Source organism: Lepisma saccharinum, chromosome 27, assembly GCF_977018435.1.
Source record: "Lepisma saccharinum chromosome 27, izLepSacc3.1, whole genome shotgun sequence".
Lineage (NCBI taxonomy): Eukaryota > Metazoa > Arthropoda > Insecta > Zygentoma > Lepismatidae > Lepisma > Lepisma saccharinum.
In genome coordinates, this window is record NC_139255.1 from 35,260,432 (window position 1) to 35,279,409 (window position 18,978).

General features: G+C 39.1%; 1 protein-coding gene across 3 annotated transcripts; it reads left to right on the forward strand.

The window, feature by feature from the left end:
- Positions 1 to 60: 60 nt before the first annotated feature.
- On the forward strand, positions 61 to 15,045 carry THG (tRNA-histidine guanylyltransferase). Of its 3 annotated transcripts, none has more exons than XM_083113540.1 (3): positions 61 to 164; positions 12,786 to 13,446; positions 14,758 to 15,045. In XM_083113540.1, the coding sequence occupies exons 2-3, from the start codon at positions 12,841 to 12,843 to the stop codon at positions 14,989 to 14,991; spliced, it is 840 nt and encodes a 279-aa protein (XP_082969666.1). In that variant the 5' UTR covers positions 61 to 164; positions 12,786 to 12,840; the 3' UTR covers positions 14,992 to 15,045. The 3 variants fall into 3 exon arrangements, with proteins under 3 accessions (XP_082969666.1, XP_082969664.1, XP_082969665.1); XM_083113538.1 differs by having other exon boundaries at positions 70 to 197; XM_083113539.1 differs by having other exon boundaries at positions 77 to 159.
- The last annotated feature ends 3,933 nt before the right edge of the window (positions 15,046 to 18,978 follow it).

The following is an 18,978-nucleotide window of genomic DNA, read 5'->3' on the forward strand; positions in this document are numbered from 1 at the left end:
TCATTCGATTCCACTTGATTCGCCCGGTTCATCAAGAACCACTAGAACGGATCGTTCCATCTTGTTTATACAACATTCTTACGCTATGATTGTATTCTGCGTGTTTGTTCACGAAGTCGCCAAAAAAGTCGATAATTCGTTGACGAAGAACAGAGAATAGTAATGCAAATTTAATTATAAAAGTATAATTGTGATATGTAAGTAGCATATGAAATAATTATTTATATTTAACTTTACATTTTTTTTTTTTTAGTTTTCACATTACATGCTTTGCCTATGTTGTGCCTTGTACTTAATTTAAACGTATGACACATGTGTTTTGTTGTATGGAAAGGGCGAAAACAGAAAGAACGCAAATCAGCTATCTGCTAGGTACCAGTTTCATAGATCGGAGACACATTAAAATCGGATATTTTGTGTTTCGCATGGTTCGTGGGAACGACTGAAGATGACTGGAACCCTTTCTTCATATTTGGCACACTTACTAATTGAGGCCTTGGTCCCGGGTTCGAATCCCGGTCGGGCTTGGTTGTTTGTGAATGTCCATTCATCAATTTCATCATTTCATCACTCATCCCCATCTTCGCAAATTAGCCACCGTTACCAATCAAACTAATTGAGGCCTCCTAATCGAAAAAAATATGCGTAACCCCACACACCATTCTCGCATAGCCCCACAAACCATTTGCGGAAACGTACGTTCTTCAGTTACAAAAACACTTTTTTAAAAAAAAAAAATTGATCAAAAAAACGTGAATACACGTTAAAAAATGATCCACGAAGCAGGTAAGTACAAATGTCAAAAATTGACGAAACTCAGAAGTTATAGGTGTCCGAAGGATAGTAATCATTTACCCGTATCTGAAGTTAAAAGTTGTCGGAAACGTCTAGAAATTGCAAAATAAGCGAAAATAATGCGTTAGTTTTCAGAATGGAACAGGGACGGCGAGAGGGGTGGGCACGGTTGGGCAATTGCCCACCCAATCAAATTCAATACATATGTATACTTGGGAAAATGTGAATGGTTCAATAAATAAATAAGTTTATTATGGTGTTCACTCCATGTATATTTTAGGCTACTTGTGAATATTATCTATATTGCAGACAAGTTCACATATTATCATTCAATAAAAAGCTTTGTTGGGTACTACTTTACTATACCTGAGACACCTGGGAATCATTTCTTTCGCACTTTTTTACATTGCTAACGTACTATTCTGCATTCCGGAACAGTTATTTAGGTGAAATAATTGAATTTTTTAGGAAAGTAATGTATATTTCTTACATTTACGAGTACTTACTGTTCTTGTTTATTTCCACACACAACATGGTGATAGCTTACCGTTGATCGTTCCTTGAGCCAGAAAAACCATTGACGTTAGCCCAAAAATTGACGATAGCCCCACAAACCATCACGGGGACGAGGTATGCCTACTAGGTTAGGTTAGGCCTGTTAGGTTTAGTTCCATTAGCACTCCTTTCGTTCAATTTAGCATATACGGACAATACGAGAGCGTATTGTGCTCTCATGCAGGAAGCAAATGGCGGCAGCAGCAATAGCGCATCGGAAATAGATTTTCGTACAAAACTACATGCATTCGCATTAAAATGAATCAAAATTACATTCCCGAACATCAACAACACTACAGAAAATGATTTGCGTAAGTACTTTCTCCTGTAAATTTGAAGAAATCTGTCTCAGGTATAATAAAGTGTTACCCTTTGTTGTCCTTTCCCGAAACACTGATTGAGTGAATAGGTTTACGAAAGTCAGAGTAAATAATAAGTTGAATGGAATTAATTTAAGCGTTTTCTTTCAATTTCCTTAACTTTATCATTGGAAAGCGAAAGGAATTTCCAAAGCTTTAGAAACAGAAACTAATGCCCACTTGTATGCTTAAGCAGCCAGTAGGCTTAGGAGGCTTCATGAGAGGCGCAAAATTGTACAGAATATGATCAAGATTAGAACAGGATTATGAGCCTGAGGGCTGCAGCTCCTGGCTTCACAGGGACGATGCATCAAATTGCTTTGAAAATGTGCTATATTGGTCAAAAAAATTAGGGGAGCAAGCAAGAAATCCCAAAACCAAAGTTGCTAAGTCAAAAGTAGCAATGTATTTTGATTAGGTGAGTGTGTCCTCAACCAGTACAATACATGTCTATTGAGTCATTAGCACAACAGAGTTCTAGGGGTGATTTCTGCAAGGTACTGCACAAAATCAGGAGAACAGCACAGTGATAAGACAACAGAAATGGACAGATACGCAACAGATCCATACCTCTAATAAGGCGTGTGGTCGCCATGAACTGCTATGACAGCTGCACATCTGTTTTGCATGGAACCAATAATTTTATCAACGACAGCCTGCGGGATATTCACCCATTCCTCCAGAAGGGCCATTTCCAACTGTTGCAGAGTTGTAGGCGGCGCTGCCCGAGCAGCAATGCGTCTTCCGAGTGTGTCCCACACATGTTCAATGGGATTCAAGTCGGGGGAGGATGCTGGCCATACCATTCGTTCGATACCCTCATCCCGTAGCATGGCGTCAACCAGACGTGCTCGGTGAGGTTGGGCATTATCGTCCACAAAAATGAAACGATCACCGATATCTGCAGCCATTGGGACAACATGAGGCCTGAGGATCTCATCCCGGTACCGTAAGGATGTCAAAGTACCGTTCCGGATAATTTGCAGGGGGGTACGTCGAACAACACTGATCCCTGCCCATACCATTAAGCCACCGCCACCATACTGAGACACTTCGCGCACATGTGCGGGATAATTGCAAGTCCCACGTTCCATCCAGATGAGAATGCGTCGATTATCGGACTGGAGACTGAAACGCGACTCATCCGAGAAGAGAACTGAACTCCACTCTCCATGTCCCCACTCACGATGTTCCACAGCCCACTGTCTGCGGGCCCTACGGTGTTGGGCATTCAGAGGGACACACACCATTGGTCTTCTTGCATAAAGACCCCTTTCCTGCAGGCGATTTCGTACAGTTTGGCCCGAGACTCTTCGTCCTGTTGCCAAAACAAGGCCGCGTTGCAAGTCAGTTGCAGTTTGCTGCCTATTCCTGCGAGCCGACAATGCTAAGTACCGGTCTTCCCTAACTGTTGTTGACCGTGGGCGACCTTGCCCAGGCCTCCTTCATACTGTACCTGTCTGTTGAAATCATGTCCACAACCTGGAAATGACACTGCGTGACACACCAAGGGCTGCAGCCACCTCACGTTGTGTTTGCCCTGATTCCATCCTCCCAATGGCTCTCCATGTGCTAGATTCCCCTAAATCGTGTTGTTCTGCCATCGTTCCTATTCAACACTACTCAACTGAATCCCACCTGCACTTACGGTCTGCCAGCACCACACAACCGGTGTTCCCAAGTGACCTCGTGATTGCTCCTCATATCACAAATTCTGCCACGTGGCTTATGGTGTCACTAGAGAACTCTTCATGCTGATGATTCATCACAGATGAATTGTACTGGTTGAGGACACACTCACTTCATCAACATACATTGCTACTTTTGACTTTCCAACTTTGGTTTTGGGATTTCTTGCTTGCTTCCCTAATTGTTTTGACCAGTGTAGATACTTGAAATGTGGCAAAAATATAGAAATATAATACATACAATGTTATTTATTTTTTTATTACTTTTCGATGATATTTTGCCAAAATGGCCTTCTTTAGCCTAGTAAATATTATGCAGAATGAACTAAGAATTTGATTTATAACCGGGTTCTTGCTTTTTTTTAAATTTTGCTAATAAGACATTATCCATACTTATGTCAAACGCTGAGCTGTATTGGGCGCTCGGAATGCACACGTAATGTAGTGACGGTCGGATTGATTTTAGTTATTATGTAGCCTATTAATTTTAATGTGTGAATTAATTAATGTTTAAACTATGTTTTTCATTTTATTGCAAGAGCTTTTACTATTCATTCTTTTCAGTAAGGGGTTTACCCCCGTATTATGTGAGGGACCCGATTAGCCATTTAGAAATAAATAAATAACAGTCTGCGTGTGAAACAAGGTGGCGAGCACACTAAGCTTGCATTTCTCAGTTCGTCGATTTCATCAACATGTCGTACGTGAATCTGACGATTCACGATTATTGGTACTGCAAAACATGAAATACGATGGGGACATTTTAGAATCAAGAGTCTTGAATTTCAGTCCGCATTTGTTAGAAACTCTTTGTCTTGGCCAGTTTGTAAATGCTGTAAATACTTCTTACAGCCATAGGTGTGCACACGGGGGTGCCAAAGGTATGTGGCTACCCCAAATGTCTTCTCAAAAAATAAAAAAAATATGTTGAACTACCATTAAAATAATGAAAATAATATCCGTGGTAAAAAATAAGGAATTTCGTTTCATTTGAGATGACACGCTCTCTTCCTCCCTCTCTACAATATATATTCCTTTACTATAGTAATCAGTAATCACATAGTAAAGAAATTATTTTTACCTTTATAAATCGCAGAGCCCCTTCACATATCGGCCCGTACTTATTATTTCCCCTAGGACTGACTGTTAAAGCAGCCTTCCAACATTTCCAATAAGACTTTCAGGAACTTTTCTCATGATGGAAGCGGCCCCGGTGCCCACCCAGCGTCGAATAACATGGGTACCTGGGGAAACCCTGGGGGGTAAAGGTGGTCAGGGGCATGATGCTGATCACATCACCCCCACTCACGACCGGCCTGCTATTCGCCTTCGTGGCGTGGTGCTAACCACAGGGGAGCAATTTACCTTTTTTTTACCTTTCATGAAAAACTAAATATGCTGACCAAGGCAGTAATTTATTTTATTAAAAACATAAACTAAACGTAACGTTTCAACCTTCTTTAGACTCTGTATCAAGTACAAATGTAACAAGAAACAAAAACCGGGCATTAGATATACACAAACATTACTCCCTCCAGACTATTAGAAAGTTGTACTGGAACTTTCTAGCAGGTGGCTTTCCCTTGTCAACTGTACTTTCACCTAAAAGGCTAAACATATTTACTTCCATATAGAATATGGTTGGACTTTTTTATCTCACGCTCTTTTTCTTTAATTTTTCTTCCTTCTCCTCTCCTCTTTCTCTCTTGTCCTTTCCACTCTTTCTAACACCTTCTTCCATTCTTTGTATAACTTCAGTCCCCCATTCCAGTTCATTGTGTCTTCTTCACCTTTCTTCTCTATTTCCTTGGCCTCCTTCCATTTTCTCACTAGCATTCTCTTCTCCCTTCCTATCTGCTTAGCCTCATCCCACTCAATGTCATGTCCTGTTTCTCTCGCGTGTTTAAATATCGCATTTCTCTCTCAAGGCGTACATCATCCCTATGTTGTTTCAACCTGTCTTTCAGCCTCTTTTTCATTTCTCCTATGTACACACTCCAACATTCTTTACATTTCACTTCGTAGATAACCCCTCCTCTTCTCTGTTTTCCTTTTTCTTGTTTGCATTCTTCTCTATTCCTAAGATGCTTCTCCCTCCCTTCCTGTAAGTTTTAATGCCCGCTTTCCTAAGCACTTTGCATATCTTTTCTGTGGTCTTCCCCATACTCCTTATTCCAAACCACCTCTCTTTTTCTTTCTCTTCCAATTCTCCCCTGCCACTTTTCTTCCTTCTTCTGTTTATGTCCAGTCTATCCTGCTTCTCATAGCCATTCTTTTCCAGCTGTTTCCATAGGCTATTTATTTTGCCTTCTTTCTCACATTCTTTCGTGCATATTTTCTTTATTCTGTCCTCCATATTCTTTATAAAATTTATTTTTGTCACCTCACTTACATCACTTCTTTTGTGGCAGAATACCCCTGCTGCACACTTCTTCTGATGCCAAGCGGTTTCAATTTCTTGTCCTCTCTTCCTTTTCATCAATATATCTAGGTAGCTTAACTTGTCTTCTTCTTCTATTTCAAGTTCCAATAATATCCCTCTTTCTTCATCTTGTATTTCTTTGGCAAAAATGTCGAGCTGCCTCTTCATTCCCTTCCATATGCCAAAACAATCGTCCACATATCTGCAAAACAGAATTATTTTGTCACCTCCTTTTTCTATCACTTTCTTTTCCCATTCATTCATGACTCATTAACATTATTTTATCTCCCATTATACTGTAACCATTGTTCCAAATGGTTTCCAGCGCCTTCACTACCCTTTCACTATCCCATTCTCTTTTTAAAAGTCTGAAGAAGACCTTGCTAGAAGGTTGAAATGTTACGTTTAGTTTATGTTTTTAATAAAATAAATTACTGCCTTGGTCATCATATTTAGTTTTTCATATCATGGAAACAAGGCTTAATGGTGTTATAAAAAGACTTTCATGTTCATAGACTTTCATGAATGCTCTCTTTACCTTCTCTTTCAATGACAAACATATCAATTTTCAAATTTTTGCTTGCATCTGAATTCTACGGTTTAAAATGATATACAGTATGTAACATTGTTATTCGTACACATAGAATTTCCAAGGAAAAAATGTCATATCTACTAGTAAATATAATCATTTTCATAGGTACCTGAAAATTAATGTTAATGAAGGTTTCACCAACAAATGTCAATAAAAATGTATGTTCAAAGTGTATAAACAGAGCATATAATTTGTGTGAAAAGAGAAAAACACGCTGTTTCATGCAACATTGTTATTCGTACAGGCAAGCGTTTCAATCTTCCACGCATACAGCGCCACCGCTATTCGGGCGATTTCGTGCAGTTTGCAACTTTGTAACAAGTTTGAACATGCAGGCACGCTCCCCGTTAAGCGGAATGCTGGTGAAGGAACTTAGTTCCGATCTGAAGGATGTTGTTATAAATTCGGCCTTTAGAGGTTATTCGTTAAGAAAAATTGGACAAACAGTCAATAAATCACACTCCACAGTTCAATACATAGTAAACAAATTTAGAGAGGAAGGTTCAACACAGAATGTGCCGAGAAAACCAAAATAGAGACGGTTTAATAAACGTGATGAATGCTTTATTTTAAAAAGAGTGCGAGAAAACCCCCGAAAAGTGTTCCTCAGTTACAACCGTTAGTAGAAAATGTTGCTTGCAAGATGATGTCCGATCAAATTGTCCGACATGCATTGTGGAAACATGGATATAATGGAAAGAGGACGTATGTAAATAAGGAATAGACTTTCATTCACGAAAGAGCACATCCGCAAGGACACGAATTTTGGGATAGTGTCATGTGGTCAGACGAGTCCAAGATTAATATATATGCGTCAGATTGGATAAATAGGGTCTGGAGAAAATCAAATAAAGACAATGATCACATTAACAGAGTTCCAACAGTTAAACACGGTGGTGGGTCATTAATGATTTGGGGCTGAATGTCCACCAAAGGTGTTGGTACCATCCAGTTTATTGATGGTATCATGGATGCATATGTCTATTTGAACATATTGAAAAACAATGTAAAGCAGAGTGCCCAAAAAATGGACATGCCTCCTATCTACAGATTCCAACAAGACAATGCCAGTAAGCATAAGGCGCGAGTTAACATAAAAGGTAAAAGGTAAAGTGTTCCCCTGTGCATAGCACCACGCCATGAAGGCGTATAGGGGATGTGGGGGTAACGCCCCACACTTTCTTGATCCGGTCGTGAGTGGGGGTGATGTGATCAGCATCACGCCCCTGACCGCCTTTACCCCCCAGGGTTTCCCCCAAGTACCCATGTTATTCGACGCTGGGTGTGCGCCGGGGCCGCTTCCACCGTTAGAAAAGTTCCCGGATTTGAACCGGCCGGGGATCGAACCCGGGACCTTTAGCATGGTAGTCAGACGCGTTACCGACTGAGCCACCGCGGCCACTGGCGCGAGTTAACATGAATTGTCTAATATGGAATGTGCCCAAACTACTACAAACACCAGCTCAAAGTCCAGACTTAAATCCCATTGAGCATTTATGAGCAATTTTGAAGAGGCGAGTCCATAAAGCAGGCGTCAAGTCCAAACAAGAGTTGAAAACTGTTGTGCAAGCCGAGTGGAATAAAATAAGGTCTGAAACATGTCGCAAACTGGTTAATTCTATGAAGAATAGGTGTCAAGCAGTAATTAAAGCCAAACGATACGCATCAAAGTATTAAAACTGTCAGTCAATTTGCTCTGAATATACTTTTTTTCTTTTATATTATTAAGTGTATGAATAGAAAAGTTGTACAAAAAATGGCATGTTTCTCTTTCAGTTTCATTTATTTTATTATTATCATTGGTGATACAGAATTTGGGTAAGATTTTATGTTCCTAATGATATTAGTTATTGAATTGTAAAGAAACAATTTCAAAAGAGTTTATTTCCTTTCAGATATTAAAGCATTTTCTTTGAAAATCCGTGTGTACAAATAACAATGTTACATATTGTATAACACATGGCATTAACTATCGAGTGACCAGGTACAGCAATATGAAGTAATATGCATTATAAAACATGGTAGAACTGAACCTACAGATGTATTTCATGAGAGTGATTCAGCTGATAGTACCTGTAGAAATGTAGCCTTGTATTTATCATTTTCAATTGTTTACTTTCATTACTTTAAAATCTAGACACAGTGATAGTAAAACCTATGTTAAAGTGATAACAACTGCTCATTCTATAATGTTAAAATTTCATGTTCATATACCTAATAGTTTCTGTGAAAAGGAACATGAAGTTACGACAATTAGGCTCGCCTTGTCCAGATAGGTAACTGAAACTTCCCTTAAGGCACCCCAAAATAAATTAGTCTGTGCACACCGATACTTACAACATCACAAGTTTAATTATTATTTTGTATTATGCCAGATAGGACTCCCAAGTTGTTGTTTTCAATTCAAGTCCTAGCTACGTGTCCCTGGAAGTTTCGTCAGAGCGATCGTTTGGTGAGTTGGGTAGATTTTCATCGCTCATAGATCAGAAACTAAGCATTTTCGAGGTTATGTTTATGAGAAAAAGTTCCTTGGTTTTTTATATCTACCAGCATCCAACCGTTGTTGAAGTTGTTTTAGGACACCCTGTATATGTTGGAGGGGGGACATAAGTGCATGTAAAACTCATATAAGATCTTATATGCCCACCCTAATTTATGAATATACAGCTTCTGCCCACCCGGTCGAAAATTTCTGGCGCTGCCCCTGGAATGGAAGCCATCGATTTTCGCTTTTTTTTTTTTTTTTTTTTTTTTTCACAAGCAAATATATATATTCCTGATAATACGATGACACCAAATTTTAACTATGTTTGCCTAACCTAACCACACATCAATGATTTGTGCGGCTAGCGTCAGTGGTTCGCAATTATTTTGCAATTTCTAGATCCTGATACTACCACGACATGAAATTTTAACTGTGTTTGCCTAACCTAACCACACGTCAGTGGTTCGTGGGGCTAGCATCAGTGGTTCACAATTGTTTTTATTTAGCCCCACGTACCATTTCCGATAAGGTTAGGTTAGGTTTGGTTACGTTAGGCAACATAGTAAAAAAAAAAGGGGGGATTGAAACACTGACAGGGGCTTACGTCATCAAACGTATGGAGCATCCGGTTGTCGTAGGTCAAGTAAATGAAAGCAATGGCAATTTTGCGTAGGTGAGATATTTCTCTTGAAAAATACATGATTTCCCGGTCAAATATATTCCACGATGAAAGAAAATACCTCGACGAACGTTGTAAACAGTGGAGAAACTCATTTCCGTAAGTAGTTTCTTGTGTTAAATTGAAGAAATGTGTCTCCGATGTATTAAACTGTTACCATCTGCTATACTATACATTTGGGTAAGATTTTACAATTCAATACACAGCAATAAATTATATATTTGAATGCTTCTGAAGATAGTGATCACCGGACTCAAAGGATGTGCGTACACTCACCACTGCATTTTGAACTAGCAGCAAATGTGTAAATAATACTATTAGCTTGATTAATATTTTATTTCGTATTTTACAAGCTGATCATAATTAAATACTACACTCAAACATATAATGAAGCATTTGCCCAAGTGTCTACTTTCTAAATTAAAGGGTATTATTTTATGTGTAGTTTCGCTCCATATTGTCTATGCTCCAAATAAAATTATTTCTAATCGTAGCATAATTAGAATTTTTCATCAGCTATGATTTACCAAACTTGGTACTGTTGTATCTCTTACACCCAATATCTTTGAAAGAAACTGAGATGGTCTGTTAAATGTCTGTATGATTGGACATGGAATGAATAAACTACTGCATGTACGTGACTTTTCTTCAGATGTGTGCTAGATGAACTGCATGGTTTGGCAGTCAGGCACACCTCTGGGTGGTTATGATCCCATCAAATTTCAATAGAATCATTAATTACAACACAGAAGTGTCAGTGACTGTACACCTGATATTGTAACCTTTGGAATTGATTTACATAGTAACTAAAAACTGAAATTCATGCATAATATAGCAAAGCCCGTAGCCAGAATTTCATTTCGGGAGGGGCTCACACCATTAAAAGGCAAAAAAGTTTAAGTAGAAGCCCTGTAAATGAATTTATAATACGTATATTACATCTTATTATACAGATTTTTAATCCTGCTAAGGAAGTAGAATTAATTGCCAGTACACTATTTAAATTAGATATTTCCAGTAGGGGGCTTTATCCCATGGATCTGGCCCCACCTAGCTACGTGCATGAATATAGCTCTGTCACATGTTAGTTGGTAGAGCAAATTTGCTGCCTCTATGACTGAGAGGCATTTCAAATTACCAGCTATTAGGAAAATGCTGCCTTTTTGGGGGGTTTCTCTTTGTGCCACCTATTGAAACTATTATAAGAACATTATGGCTTCTCAAGTCTTTGTTGTCTTCCGGAAGGTTCGTTCCACTTGTGTTATTATTTTAGTAAACTTAAGGTAAGTAAATGGTAAATTTTCCCGTGAACTTTGAACCATGCCATGAGGCATATATAGGGTAGGATGTGGGGGTATGCCCCCATAGATTCTATTGATCTTGAACATTTTGGAGGTGATATGATCAGCATCATGTCCTGGGTGTCAGACTTCCTTGTAGGGATTAGTGTGCACAGGGTGAAAAAGGGAATACTGGGCTTGAATCTGGGATTAGTGAAGGGTGTAACGCGTCTGACTACCATGCTAAAGGTCCTGGGTTCAAATCCGGGAACTTTTATAATGGTGGAAGCGGCCCCGGCGCCCACCCAGCATCGAATAACATGGGTACCTGGGGGAAACCCTGGGGGGGTAAAGGCGGTCAGGGGCGTGATGCTGATCACATCACCCCCAGTCACGACGCGTTACCCCCACACCCCCTATACGCCTTCATGGCGTGGTGCTATGCACAGGGGAACACTTTACCTTTTTTTTTATTATTATATATTTCCATTGTCAACTTAACATTATCAAGATAGGACAAATAATGGAGAAACGAACAAACAAGGACTTTTTCTCTGGAATCATGTCATCTCTGTTGAGCCAGAAAAATGTAAAAATATATATAAAGCATTTGGTTGTTATTTTTTTTTAATTTTGATTTGATATAATATCTGAAGTTTTCTACATGTATAACTCGTATGTTGCAATTTTGTATGGATGGCAGATTTTGGTTCATCTGTTGTTCTCGACATGGTACTTCAGGGAACTTCAGAGCAGGGGTTTATCCATAATTTCCCATCGGGGTGTGGGGGTTAAGTATACATTTATAGCCAAAGTAACCATAAATTGAGCCTTTGTGAAAAAAATTTGAGAGGGTGTTGGGGTGTGTGGATAAACCACCTCCTCAATAAGAAATTGCAAGCAGTGAAATCAGGTGAAGGTGCTGGCCATTAGTTGTCACTTCATAGTAAGAGTAGATGCCTTGGAAACATTTCTCATGCAATGCCCAATGATCCTAACACAGTATGAGTGATGGCCTGTTGGAACTATATGAGATAGATTTCTTTGTTCATTCAGTTTAGGTTCTGAGATGTTGTGTAACATCTGCATGCAACAACAGTGTAACAGTTTCTCTGTCCTGCTTAAAAAAGAATGGACCTATTACACCAAAATCTACAACGCACCAAATACACATCTCAACAATGCACACGCAATGTTCATTGTTGAATGGTATGTTGGTGAAGTAAGGCAAATGGTACTTCCCAGAGGAGGATCCACAGGTTTTAGTTGGGAGGGGCAAATTTCAGTCAGGTACATTATCTCAGAGATAATCAATTCTGACCTACAGTTTCACTATTTTATATCAACAATACATCATACTATACTGTAAACAGGAACCAAGCCAATTTCCATGTTATAGAGATTATTGTTGTGAAAAATAGGGTTCCATGGCTGTAATAGAAGGTTGTTATTGTGTATTGTTATTATAATTGCCACTGCAAACTGAATGACCAAATATGAAGAATAAAGTGAATAAATAAAGGATACAAAAACCTGTTCTCTCAAGGAGTCACGGGTTTCCCTTTTGGGGCATATTGCACAGTGGTTTGGAACCAAATTTAAACTGTAGGTCCAGTTCCGATTAACCTATCATGAGCATAAAATGAACTTTAAATAAACTTTAAAAAATATTCTCGAGCCTGTTAAACTTGATCAGACAACATTTGAGTCTTCAAAAATATTAGGCATAATAATATATCCAAAAGCATGGCAGTTGTTGCCCTCCCTGTCGATCCATGCCTGGTACTTCCTTACACAAACCTTGCCCTCTCCACACCACTAGCACCTTAGCACCAGTGGTAGTAAATCTGGGAGTTATTTCAGCAGCATCCTGTATAAATATGTTACAATAAATTTCCATGAATTGCCATTAACTTGTTTTCTTTTTCAGATTACTTTGTAGCTTCAAGTCAATCTGAGGAAGATATTTTTCCTGGCTTAATGTTATGAAATTTAGAACTTCTGGATATTTGATTCAGTATTTGCTTCCACGGTTAAATGTACGACTCTTCACAACATCACCAAGGCAAATGGCAAAGAGTAAATTTGAATATGTGAGAAACTTTGAAACTGACGACAGGTGCCTGCTAAATACTTGGATTGTTGTTCGCATTGATGGCAAAGGATTCCACAGATTCTCCGAAACCCATGGTTTTGAGAAACCCAATGATCTGCGTTCTCTTTCTCTTATGAACCGTGCAGCAACTTGTGTGTTGGAAGAATGTTCCGATATAATCATTGCATACGGACAGAGTGATGAATATAGTTTTGTTTTCAAGAAGGACACCAAACTATACAAAAGGCGTGCTGCAAAGCTCATGACAAATGTCTGCAGCTTATTCAGTTCTTCCTTTGTGTACTTCTGGAAGGATTATTTTATAGACACAGTGTTGCAGTATCCACCAGCGTTTGATGCTCGTGTTGTTCTTTATCCAACAAATGAAAATTTGAGGGATTATCTAAGCTGGAGGCAAGCAGATTGTCATGTGAACAATCTCTACAATACAACATTTTGGTGCCTTCGGATAAAAGGAGGAATGACAAATACTGAGGTTAGTAAATATTACTTTTGTAAATTATTTTCATTCGTACATTCCACTCTAGTTTGATGTAGCTTGGGCAAATGTGAAATAATAAATAAAGTGTGTGGACTCAAGAGTTGTTTATATTGCACATCTAGTTCATTATACGGTGCAACATGAATTCATTGATTTGGTGTCTGCACTGTTTCCACTACATGCTGGATTGGTGTAATGTGTGGTGTATGGTCACGTGGTGCATGCTAATTAATCGAAAGAATGTTTAAGCAGCAGACAGGCATTTGTTGAATCTTCTGAATTTGAACATTGCTATCCGTCTACTTTGTTGGACATAATTTCCTTGCACCAGCCTGACACCTGCACTACATCTAGTGTCAAAAAGTGCCACGAACTAGACAAGGCTATTATTATTACATTATTATAAGTTTACATGCACATTCCTTGTTAAATTTAACTATAGAGCAGATTTATGTGCACCAAAAAGGCCAAAATATGCACTCTAAAAATGGTATATTATGTTCTATAATGTACTTTATAACCCCACCAGAACCCCAAGACCATACCACTTCCCACGTAATTCCAAAAATTGAAGGAATTTCTCAACATGGAGAGTGATAAATTATTGCATTTCAATTACTCGTATTTTAAGAAAAGAGAGAGTTTACAATAGTCATTAGGTGCTGAGATTTATTTAAGGTTTTGGTCTCAAATAACAGAACCATCATGCACTAGAGTTTTTGACTGTCCAACACCATTAACAAACAGTGAATGATTTCATGCACTATCATATGCACTTACAATACAGTAAATTATAAAAAAAATGCTTGGAAGAAAACCAGAACTTCAGGCATCCTAGCTGTTTCGGCAGGATATGGCACTTGGAGTGTCAAAACTGGGACAGCCCCAGGTGAACAGAGGCAGTAACACCAAATTTGCATTTGAACTGCAGGCCATAATGTCAATCCTGACAAATACATAATGTATGGATTCAGGTATCTCCCAATAAGTATGTCTGCCCATCAATTTGCCCCGATCACTCACTACTTGTGTGAAGAGCAAGCTGCGATGGTCATTTACTTTGACATCAGATTACCACACAGGAGACCCAGAATGATCTTGGATATGAATTTTTCCGATATTGACCCCTAATAAATCCACTGTGAGTCATGCATAGCCTGTAATCATTTGGTGTCCAGAGAAGTAAAGGCAGTCGGAGTGTGGTGCACTTTACTTACACTAAGGCAGATATCAAGAAACAATTTATGTTGCACTCTGTTGATGTAAATCTTTGGCATTGTAGCTTTATTATTATTATTATTTCAGGCTGAAGAAAGGTTGAGACAGACTCTAGCATCGGATAAGAATGAAATCCTTTTCTCTCAGTTTGGAATTAATTACAACAATGAGCCTGAGATCTACAAGAAAGGCACCACCATCATTAGAAAGAAATCTCTTATCGAAGGAGAAAACAGGAAGAAACATGAGATCATTCCACTGCACTGTGATATCATAGGGAACAGTTTTTGGAAAGAACATGCAGAATTGCTTAGTTTCTAGCTAGAAAGACCATGTAAGTTTTCATATACTCTTTATAATGACAATTAAAATTCTTAAACATTATAATTGATTTGGTTTATTTTACTTCCCTATTGGCTAATCTCAGAGATGAGAATAGGTGATGATACTATGAAATTTGAAGGGACACTCATGAAGAAAACCCATGCCCAGACCGGGATTTGAGTACTAGACCCCTGGCATTGTAATGTGATGTGCTAACCACTCTGCCATGGAGGCTGACTGTTGTGCATTATTTGTTTGCGGTAACCTATGCATTATCTGATCAAAAGCAAACAGATGCATACCAAAAACTGTAGTCACACTTTGTGACACACTCTAGCACTGGACAATAACGGGCTGGATCCACCCTCTGCCTTGATCACAGCCTGTACACTCTCGGAGAAACTGGCCAGCAGTCATCAGAATGTTTCTGGAAGAATAGTGGCCATTCTTTCTGAAGAGCTGTACCCATAGTAAGTACTGATATGGGACGTTTGGGTCTAGAGTGAAGACATTCTAATTTATCACATAGGTGTTATATAGACTTCAGATCTAGACTCTTGGAAGTCCAGTCCATTTCAGGAACCCTATTGTCCACAAACCAATCACAGACTGTCCCTGTTTTATATGCCAGTGTTGTCATTGGTGTTGATAATGGATGAACAATTTTATCTACCATAGGAAGTACACAATTTTGTTGTTGCTCCTTCATGTTTCCATTTCCCAGTCACATTACAAACAATTAGTTTTGACAACGGCAGAAGGGTTGATATGTACGTGATAGACTTTGTTCATGCAGCAACCAATGAACAGTCTATGTTGAAGGTTGCCAAATTCTGCTGATCACCTCTTCACTCAGGAGCCACAATGGTGTAGACTGTCAGGTGTCTGATTGCCATGCTGGAGACTCAGGGTGGGTGATCTAAGGTTGTAATTTTTGCACCCTTCTCTGGTTCACCCAGTCTCAAGTCAAACTGGGCAGCAGACCTGGTACTGATCACCTTCAAAATGGTAGAGATCGAGGATGTATGGAACACCCTGCCTGATTTATACTGGACTGTGAGGCTTCAGTTCACTATTGCAAAGTGGTGTCTGGAGACTTTGATCACATAGTGTATTTCTCATTTCTATACTAATCAACAGTTACTTCATTTATGTGTGTTAAGGAAGTTTTTCACATTGACACGACAGGCAGTGAGCAATGCTTCACCATAAACTGCAAGTACACCTCCAATCTGCAGAAGGGGAAATATAAGGTAACATGATGAAAACATTCTCTCGGGCTATCGACCAGGTGAGTTGTGAAAAAGATTCTAAGCTTTTGGAGAGCTAACGTTACTCTCATCTTCAGGGTAGAAGTGCAGTTCTGAGCGTCAACCTGGTGTATATACATTCATGGAGGGAGGGATCCCAATGAAGATGGTGGACCAATCGGGTGGCATGTCTGCTGTATGCACGCTTCTGGTTAACTATTGCTAACCACGCTGGGTCCAGTTCGAGCCCCGTGTCGCAATTAAGATTATCTTTTTCTTCATGAATGGCTATTGCTTCCTTCATGATGTGGTCCCAGTAGTTTGAAGTTTTGGCTATGATTTCTGTGTTGCTGAAATCTGGTCTGTTCCTCGTTGATTGAATGTTCTGCTAGTCCCGACTTTTCAGGATGGAAATACTTGATGTAGCTTTGGTGTTCTTTACAGCGGTTCTATTGTTCTACCCATTTGCCCAATGTATGCTTTCCCACATTTACAGATAATACAGTAGACTCCCGGTATTTTGAGTCCGAACTCGTCCTTGGGGTTGCCTAGTAGGCTTCTGATCTTCGGAGGTGGTTTGTGAATGGTTTTTACATGTTTCTTGAGAATTCAGCTTATAAGATGGCTATCTTCCCTGATGTGTCCTGATTCCCTGGCATGTCTGGATACCTGGTCAGTAGCCCGAGAGAATCTTTTCATCATTGATCGCCACGAAAGCTTCAAGTCTTACTAAAAGGTAACATGTTGCATGGTAAAGAAAAAGTGCAGTCTGTTGTGCCACTCCAGTGTGAAAGGTTGCATTGGTTTCTTAGGATCATTTTCAAGTGGCCTGTCACATTGCTTGCTGCTCCAATGTGATATCTCCCTTATGACTAAGAGCAGGAGACTATTGAACTAACAAAGTGCACCATATATTCAACTTATTTATCTTATCAATCTGTTGTTACTTACCTTGTAATTAATCTTTGAATTGATAAGAAATGATGCGTACAGTTATTTCCTCATAGTTCTCAACAAATGCCTTGCCTTGATGATCAAGGTGGAAGACCGGAAGCTTTTATTGATTGTTGTTAATGCCATCATTAGAGGCACATATTTTTGGTAAATAAAAAGGCAAAATTTCGGTACAAAAACTGGGTCAATTTCGGGTTCAAAAGCGGTAAATAAAATAAAATATCGGTGTTATAGCGGTGAAAAAATGGATGAAAAGTGGTATATAAAAAGACATATTGGTTTTAAAATTGTGAAAATAATCCTAAATTTGATTTAAAAACTACACTTATTCCACAGAATTAACATTTCACTTCTAATAGCACATTTATGTAGTTATCAGAGTATTAAGTTTATTTCTGTGTAAAAGAGTCCATTTTTGCTTCTCCGATATTAACAGCAGAATTAATCAATTTTCCGGGAATTGCATAACTCTCAGGATAATTCAGACCTCGGAAGGTGTCGCGTCGGTGAATAAACCCTGAATTTCGTGTTTAAGAGTTAATTTCGCTTTTTGCAGTTCATTTCGCATTATTTCGTGACAAAATATGGTCACAAAATGCACCTCACACCTTTCAAAACCATGAAAAATTAACACTACAATGTGTTTTTTCAAATTTCGTTTTTTCGTCAAAAACGAAATATGCATGCCCCTAGCCATCATGGATTAAAAAACCTTCAAAGTATATTCTGTTTTTTTTTTCTGGTGAATTAAAAAATGTTATACTTACAAATAACCTTTGGAGCATTTAACCTCAACAGGAGTTCAAAGTTCAAAAAATTCTAATTATGTTGAAAATTAAACATTCAGTAAATGTTATAGTTGGAAGAAACAAGCATGAGAATAGATTTTGACTTGTTGGGAGACAAGATCTCAAAATTCTGTGCCAACGTCCATGGCAAGTGGTTAGCACAGCATGCTATACTGGGGTTCGATCCCCGACATGGGCATTCTTTGAGTGTCTCTTCTTCAATTTCATCATATCACTCATCCTCTTCTTCATGAGTAGCCAAAAGTGTCAAAAAGAAAAGCAAAATAATCAAAATTTCACTTACCATGGGAACCTCTCCTCCCTTTGTCCCAAATTTATATCAGTGGATAAAAGGAAGGAGGATGAGAAGGGCCAAAGGGCCCTTTCAATGACTGCTTCAAGGTAGTGATTATCCACTCCTTACTCCAATCCATCAACACAGTACATAGAAGATGGGAGAGGTCCTACATATCAGCCATAGCTCCCTAGCTTCCACAAGGTCACCCCGCAACATTCCCAACCAACCCCATCTCGACTTCATCCCCAATCATTCCTTATGTTCCCATTGTCCCCCCCAACCACCACTCAGTTTTCGACAAACCTGCAGAATCTATATCTCTGATCTGGACCTTGTAGCTTTGCAGGTGGAACTCACACTTCAGTTTCCTTCTTTTCTCTAAGACTGAGGATGCAGCCTGAGCCCAAGAATATTTATTTTTCCAGTGTCTGGTGTGTTTTTCCCACTTTGAACAGATTTCCACTGATAACAATACCTACGCTTGAAATTTGTAACAATTAAATAACCAGTGGCACAACAAACCGTAAGGGCCAGGGCCTATCTACCTATGGGCAGGGTAGATCATCCAACCAATTACAGGGTGATGTGTGGTCAGCACGACAATTCTCCAGTCGTCATAGGTTTCTGTGACCGGGTTACACCACTCATTTGTAGCTCCCCAATTTCCTCATGAATGTGGTCACCCACCGGTCTC